Consider the following 8,502-nt stretch of genomic DNA (forward strand, 5'->3'; position numbering starts at 1 on the left):
TTGATCAGTCAAATTACAGTAACACAACAATGGCAAACGTAATTTTCTGACTATGATTTGCGATAAAGAAAGTGCTTGACAACTAATGAACATGAGTCCAAGAAACTAGTATGGTTAATTTACCACATAATTGATCAGTCAAAATTACAGTAACACAACAATGACAGACGTAATTTTCTGACTATGATTTGATAAAGAAAGTTCTTGACAACTAATGAACAAGAAAGCACGCATCAGCCAGCAGGAACCATTTACTGTGCAAGTCAAATGGCACCAGATGAAATATTTACAAAATGGTGTCATCAATTTACCACAAGGTACTTACCAGAACAGCGTCATCAATTTACCACAAAGTACCTACCGGAATATCGTCATCAACTTACCAAAAAGGTATTTACAAAAAAAGTGTCATGAATTTACCAGAGGTCTTTACAAGTGTTGCGTCACCAGTTTATGACAATGGTAGTTACCAGACACTATTGTAATCAATTTACCAGTTCCTTTAAGTTACTAAATGATTGGCAGTAGATATGCACCACATACTTACGGTCGGAACTACAGTAATGCAACATTTGATTGACGTAATTTTGTAAATATATGATTTCCAGGAAACATAATTCAGATAAGTAATTAGCATGGATCCATCAATAAAATTACGAGAATTTATGAAAGTAAATTAGTAAATGCGGTATGTTATATTTACAATAGTGTTGTACACCTGAAGACCATGGACTCTTACTAAAAGAAATTATGAGAATTGTGTGCTTGACAACTAATGAACATGAGTCCAAGAAACTACTATGGTTAATTTACCACATAATTGATCAGTCAAAATTACAGTAACACAACAATGGCAGACGTAATTTTCTGACTATGATTTGATAAAAAAAGTTCTTGACAACTAATGAACATGAGTCCGTGAAACTAAGATAACATTCAGTTCCAACAATATTAAAAGTTACTAGTGAAATCCACATATATATATCCGCTTATTCTGTACCCGAGTCCGTCCACGCACCAGCCTCCCGTGCGCTCGACTGACCCTCCGCGTCTCTTTTTTTTCCTCCATGGGCTGGGCTGGGCGTCCCTGCACATGCTAACCCTCGACTGTCCTGATTGCTTGTTCCGTTGTTCGGAGGACGTTTGCATCTGGAACCGCTCAGCAGTATTCAATCCCGCCACCGTATGCCCTGTGCCAGACGCAGCGACACCCAGGGGAGGACGACGCCGCTGTTCCGCCGGAAGCAACGCCCAGAGGACGGTGACACCGTGGCCCCGCCAACGTCTACTGCGTCTTTTCCGCCAACGTGAAACGCCGCTCCTGCTGCAGCAGGGATCTACGAAGAAGACGTTGAGACCCTAGGGGGTTCCGCGCAGACCAGCAGGGACGGCCGCCGCTGTTGCCAGCATAAACGCGAGGACTGCTGCCTCTGCCGTCATCAACGAGGAGAGGGGCTGCCGCAGATTTCATCGTAAAGGAGTTGGGCAGCCGACGGCATCCTTGTCAACGAAGGGAAGCTGTGCATCCAGGTGGGTTAAAACTGCTTACGTGAACGAAGATCGCGATACCACTAAGAATAGAAGGCAACGAAGTAGAACGCTAGCATCTGCCAGTTAATGTCCAACGCATTCAGTTTGTCATTGACCACTCAACGTGTAGACTATCGTGCAAAAATCCATATGTGACCCCGCATCAAGAGTCGAACCATACTAAAACCTCACATTCACACCTTAATATTTTAGCGAAATTAACTAAAATATGTTTGAGATGACTCAGAATGATACCTAACTACTTCGTACAGACTAGTATCACTAGATGCGCATGTGGATCCAACATCAACGACTATATCTAGAACTAAAACCTCACATTCACACCTTAAATTTTTATTGAAACTGACTGGAATTTGTCGGAAAGGACTCACTCAGCTACTTTGTGCGGATCCTAAGTCAACTGGATGTAATTTCCGCAAAAAAAAGTCAATTGGATGTAATGGATATTGGAATTTGACCAGACGTAAACTCCAAGTTCATATCAATTTGGACCCTCAACTCAATCCATATATATCTTAAGTCCAAATCAAACCAATCCAATGGAGTGGAAAAATATTTAAATAAATTTTGGACAATCTAAATCTATTATCAAACTAACACCACGGTAGCATGCACTAAAACAAATCATAAAATCTGACGGAAAAATTCTATCACAAATCGCTGAAAAACCGTCATAGTGCAATGTCTGTGACGGTTTCGTACATCGTCATGTACTTGAGCGTCACATATTAAATCGAGCGACATTTCTTCATAATCATCATGGATCAACACAATCTATGATATTTTCTAACCGTCATTTGCAGATCTATGATAAAAATACATAAATCGTTATAGATGTTGTCCTATTTATGACGTTTTCAGTAAACACATCAAAAATCTGTCATAGATATTAAATGGTTTCTGTAGTGATGAGATAACAAGATACGTTCTCAGGAGTATACAAGTTCAACCAGTCCTGAAACTTCACAGCTCCGGTGGTCACGTGATCCCAGTGGTCCGTCCATATCTCAAGTCAAACTACCACACCCCGCCGTACAACGCGCTCCTTGTGTCCCGCACCTTCGCTGTCTCCACCTCCAAGTCAAAGCCAGCGGGAGCAAGAGATCACCCGGCAATGGATCACATGCAAGGCACTGCGGTCCGCGAGCCGCTGCTCCCGGCGGCGGACGAATGGTGCCGGCAGGGCCTCGCCGCGGCCGAGGCGAAGCGGCTGGTTCGCCTCGCCGGGCCGATGATCGCCAACTGCTTGCTGCAGAACATCATCAACATACTGTCCCTCATGTTCGTCGGCCACCTCGGCGAGCTTCCCCTCGCCGGCGCCTCCCTCGCCAACTCCGTCGCCAGCGTCACCGGCTTCAGTATCATCGTACGCCCATTTCCCTAGCCTCGTCGTCTACTCTTTAAGTTTGAAGAGCTCGGTTCTGTTCTGATTCTTGCTTGGCATCCATGGGCATACGGCTGTCTCATCCAGACCGGCATGGCGACTGCGCTGGACACGCTGTGCGGGCAGGCGTTCGGAGCGCGGCAGCACAACCTGCTCGGCGTCTACAAGCAGCGCGCCATGGTGGTGCTCGGGCTCACCTGCGTTCCCATCGCCGTCGTCTGGGCGCACGCCGGCCAGATCCTGGTGCTCCTCGGCCAGGACCCGCTCATCGCCGCCGAGGCCGGCGCCTACGCGCGTTGGCTCATCCCGTCCCTCGCCGTGAGCGTGCCGCTGCAGTGCCACGTCCGGTTCCTGCAGGCGCAGAGCCTCGTCCTGCCCGTAACGGCCAGCTCGGGCGCCGCGGCGCTCTGCCACCTCGCCGTGTGCTGGGCGCTCGTGTTCAAGGCCGGCATGGGAGCTAAGGGCGCCGCGCTTAGCAACGCCATCTCGTACGCTGTCAACCTGGCGATGCTGGCCCTGTACGTCAGGCTGTCGAGCGCCTGCAAGGACACATGGAACGGGTTCTCAATGGAGGGGTTTAAGGATCTGCGCAAATTCGCCGATCTCGCCGTGCCGTCTGCAATGATGATCTGGTATGTAAGGCAACAGATTCTCAAAAATACTCATCCAGATTCAAAACGTACGCTGTTTTGTTGTGCAATAGACAATACACCCGGATTTCATTTACAGGTGAAAACTTTAACAAATCTTCAAAAACTGGGCCTTAGGAATGATGTGCTCTTCTTTTGCACACATCCGGTGGCTCGATGCACCACTTGATAGAAACAATGTCATTTCTTGGGTGCAGCTTGGAGTGGTGGGCTTTCGAAACCCTTGTGCTGCTGTCTGGTCTTCTGCCGAATCCTCAGCTGGAGACTTCAGTGCTGTCAATTTGGTATAGCCCCACATCAAGATTCAGAAAGGACATACACTTTGATCTAGCTAACCGAGTGTTCAATTATTCTGCAGCCTTAACACTGGTATTCTTCTCTTCATGATACCATTGGGGCTTGGCTCTTCCGTGAGGTGACTGATTCCATGTCCTCCAACACAAACTGTTATATACCACTCAATACCTACAAGCATTACACTGCTGGAAATTTGATCGGCTCACTGTCTCGTTTCTTCACCCCACAGCACGCGCGTTTCCAACGAACTTGGTGCTGGACAGCCTCAGGCAGCAAAGTTGGTAACGAGGGTAGTCGTTTACATCGCCTTATTTTCAGGCTTCGTTCTGACCTTGGCCATGACCTTGCTACGCCACGTTTGGGGATACATGTACAGCAACGAGCAGGAGGTAGTGGCATACATTGCTCGAATGCTGCCGGTTCTTGGGATATCTTTCTTCATAGATGGCCTTCACGGCTCTCTCTCAGGTGACCGGCCAAATACGAAACTGACTGCATCATGGATAATCTTGAGAAATTAGAGTTGTAATAATCTTTGCTGCTTTAAATTTTCCAGGCGTGCTCACGGGCTGTGGCAAGCAAAAGATCGGCGCCGCCGTGAACCTCGGCGCGTTCTACTTGGCAGGCATCCCTATGGCGGTGCTGCTTGCGTTTGTCTTCCATCTCAATGGAATGGTACCTCTACCAAGCTCAACTTCTCATCTGAAACAAAAAACACCCTTAGAATGTAGTATAGTGAAACGACATGAACATCTCTCAACTCAGATACTGATCATCATGTGCTTCCGACAGGGCCTTTGGCTCGGCATCGTCTGCGGCAGCCTCACCAAGGTGCTCTTGTTTGCATCTGTCACATGGTCCATAGACTGGAGCAAGGAAGTAAGTAGAGAACACCAACTAAATTCTACCAGGATGCTGCTCTAGAGTCTAGTCTATCCAGGGTGACATCTCTTTCCTTCATGTTTTCGAATTTCAGGCTACCAAGGCAAAGGACAGGGTGTTCGGCTCATCTCTGCCAGTAGCATGAAATTTCAAGCATCACATGGAATAAGTTGCAACTAACTGTTAGGATGCCTTATTTGTCTATCCCCTGCCTTTGTCTTTGTCTTAACAAGAGTACGGAACCTTGTCTGGTCAGGAAACTTCATGAAACCAGTTTTCAGGGAGCGGCCTCAGTCTACTGTAGACTCTACCAACCGCTAAGCTAACAGTAAGTTGTACTCCCTCTGTTTTAAATTGTAGTTCGTTTTGCCTTATCTAGATACTACATAGCAAAACTTATCTATCTAGAAAAATTAAAATGACCTATAATTTGAAACGAATGGAATACATGTTATTGGAATATGTAAGAAACCAAAGAACATGGAAAAGAGTCGGGACATTTTTCAGAGCAGAGTCTGGTCCAGCACTTTGGGATGTTCTATATTGGACATTTCTTCCAAACAAAAAAAATTTGAGGCAGGGAGACCCTTTGTCACCGGTCTTATATAATATTGTGGCAGATATGTTAGCAATTCTCATTTCAAGAGTTAGAGATAATGATCAAATTAGGGGCCTAGTGCCTCATCTGGTAGATGGAGGATTATCAATTTTTCAACATGCGGATGATACGATTCTCTTTATGGAAAATGATTTAGAGCAGGCTAAAAACTTGAAGCTAGTACTATGTACCTTTGAAAAGCTCTCCAGCCTTAAAGATTAATTTTCATACAAGTGAGTTGTTCTGCTTTGGGGAGTCAAAAGATATTGTGGGAGACTATGTGCAGGTCTTTGGCTACAAGGAAGGATCTCTCTTTAAAATATCATGGAATCCCAATAAATCACCGTAAAATCTCAAATGGATTGGAGCATGATTGAAGAAAGATTCCAGAAAAAATTAGGAAGTTGGAAGAGCAAACTTCTGGAGGAAGACTAGTGCTAATAAATTTTGTTCTCTTAAGCTTACCAATGTTTATGATGTCCTTTTTTAGAATACCTAAAGATGTTCTTAAAAGATTGGACTACTATAGATCTGACTACTAATCTAGATTTTTTTGGCAGTGTTATGAACATAAGAAAAAGTACACACTAGCTAAGTGGAGCATCCTTTGTGTACCAAAGAATGTGGGCGGTTTGGGTATCACAAATCTGGAAGTTCAAATAGATGTTTGCTAAGCATGTAGTTATTTAAATTTCTGAATGAGGAGGACATGTGGCAAAGCTTACTAAGAAGAAAATATTTAACTAACAAGACATTGACTCAAGTGTCAAAGAAGCCTGGTGACTCACAATTTTGGGCCGGCCTCATGGATATCAAGGACCAATTTCTATCAATGGGCAAGTTCGAAGTCTATAATGGTAACCAAACTAGATTTTGGAAAGATTTATGGATTGGGAATGAGACTTTGATGAAAAGATTCCCATCCGTGTATAACATCACTAGAAAGAAAAATGAAACTGTAGCCAAAGTTTTTAGCACTGTCCCTCTGAATATATCATTTAGACGTGCATTGACAGGGGACAAACTAAATAAATGGCTAAAGCTGGTGACAAAGGTGGCAGGACATAGTCTAAGTGAACAGAAAGACATTTTTCTTTGGAAGCTGAATAAAAACAAAGAGTTCACAGTGAAATCAATGTACAAAGAAATAATGCAACATGAAGGAACACCGTCTTTGTGTGCTTCCTGAAAATAAAAGTACCACTCAAGATCAAAGTGTTCATGTGGTATTTGAAAAAAAGAGTTGTCCTGACAAAGGATAATCTTGCTAAAAGAAGATGGCAAAGAAGATGGCAAGGAAGTACCAAGTGCTATTTTTTTAACTCTAATGAGACTGTACAACATTTATTTTTCATCTGTCATATGGCAAGGTTCATTTGGAATGTTGTGTATCTCTCGTTTGGAATTCAACCGTCTACTAGTGTGTCCAATTTGTTGGAGTCTTGACTTAGAAGCTTTTCCTGATAGATTAGAAAACAAATTCTTATGGACGCTTCGGTTTTATGTTAGGCTATTTGGTTGAATAGAAATGAGGTGGTGTCAAAGGAACCATTCCTAATTCGTTTTTGCAGGTAATTTTCAGGGGGACCTTCTGGATAAGAAGCTAGTCGATGTTATCTAAAGAGGAGAAAATTACTCTGAAGGACAACTGTCGCAATACAGTTATGGATTTCTTCATACTTGGAGTAGATTTCAAGCCTAGTGTTTTTAGTGAATTTCAGGAGTAGACTTCAAGCCTAGTGTTTTTAGTCTTAGTGTCTCTGAACCTTGCTTAATTTTAAGAGCGTTTGCTGTAATCGCGATCTAAGTATTGTTTCTTGCTTTATGCTGTAAACTGTGGCCGTAAACATTCATGAGGCCGGATTTGTTATCCTTAAAGAATGATGGGTTGCGGCACTTGGTCGGCGATGTAAGTGGGGAGAGAGGCAGGGCTTGCGGATGTAGCGACTAGCGAGGATGTGAGATGTGCTCAGAAGAGGCAGGGCTTGTTATTAATGCTATATAGTTTAACCTTTTTTAGTTTTTACTGTCTTGGGAGGTACCAAGAGCTACCAGCGAAATATAACTAGAGAGAGGTATGGTATGGTACAAATTTTAGTGCTTATGTATCAAATTATTTACCTCTCTAGATAAATTTTCGTGATACTTCTCATGTACAAACCTCACCTCCGCAATTTATCCTAACTCAGTGAGTTCTTGTCTTTTGAGCCTTTGCCGGACACAATGGAATTGCTCTGTTGCCGGATTGGTAGCAGCAGCAGCAGGCGCGGCAACACGGTTGGCTTATCGTGCAACTGTACTAGTGCGGATCGGTACTGGCTATAGTATTTCCAACAGAATCGGATAATCCTGACCAAGATTCAAAGGTTGGCAAATCCGTATTTCACTTGCTAACAGCTTGAATCAGCAAACTATGCAACATGTTACTTGGGAGTTGGGATTAAACACCAACTATTTCACAGCCCAATGCATACCCAAGCATTCAGTCACTTCATATCTCAAAAAAAAAAAAAGCATTCAGTCACTTCACGATAATACCTGGGCTAGGCAGGCAGAACCAAACACTAGCAATTGTCTCGCTAAAGCCATGTTTGAGCCGGCCTGGCTTAAGGCCCATGCTTGGGCGGACCTAGGCCGAGCAACCAAACATATCTTAACCAAAGTTAGATTTTACTCGAATGTTATCTGGTCACTCCCTTTCCCCTATGCTTGAAAATATTTAGCACAGGGAGAAATTAACATGTTCAATCCATTAGTAATTTGGACCTCGGTTCCTGATTATACCTCTTGATGACTCTTGAATCTTGATGAGCCATAAAAAAGGCCCTACTCCAAATCCCATCGGCACTAAAGTTTAAAACACCAGGGCAGCACAGACGACAGACCATTTTAATCTAGCGTCCAATGCGTGTACCCTGAACCCTGTGATCCAAGTACATGTCTGCTTCCAGCAAAAAGAAGCAACAAAACAAGTAGAGTGAGACACTGGCGCTGTCAGTCGGAGTGATCTCCCTTTGGCTTCGCATGGATTTTCTTCACAAAAGCAAATCTACTGCAATGCTGGTCGGCCGGAGATTTGGAAAGAAAATGGCCCAAACTGTTTGATCTCCTCCCCAATGGGGGCCAAAGGCCCATCGGGA

General features: G+C 44.0%; 1 protein-coding gene across 1 annotated transcript; it reads left to right on the plus strand.

Annotated features, from left to right (window-relative positions):
• The first annotated feature begins 2,570 nt into the window (after positions 1–2,570).
• On the plus strand, positions 2,571–7,381 carry LOC117855847 (protein DETOXIFICATION 16). The gene is made up of 9 exons (XM_034738245.2): positions 2,571–2,917; positions 3,023–3,567; positions 3,783–3,869; positions 3,944–4,000; positions 4,112–4,350; positions 4,439–4,557; positions 4,675–4,761; positions 4,859–5,092; positions 6,934–7,381. Exons 1-8 carry the CDS (start codon positions 2,666–2,668, stop codon positions 4,907–4,909), a joined length of 1,437 nt encoding a protein of 478 aa, XP_034594136.1. The 5' UTR covers positions 2,571–2,665; the 3' UTR covers positions 4,910–5,092; positions 6,934–7,381.
• The last annotated feature ends 1,121 nt before the right edge of the window (positions 7,382–8,502 follow it).

Source organism: Setaria viridis, chromosome 5 (assembly GCF_005286985.2).
Source record: "Setaria viridis chromosome 5, Setaria_viridis_v4.0, whole genome shotgun sequence".
NCBI classification, from domain to species: Eukaryota; Viridiplantae; Streptophyta; class Magnoliopsida; order Poales; family Poaceae; genus Setaria; species Setaria viridis.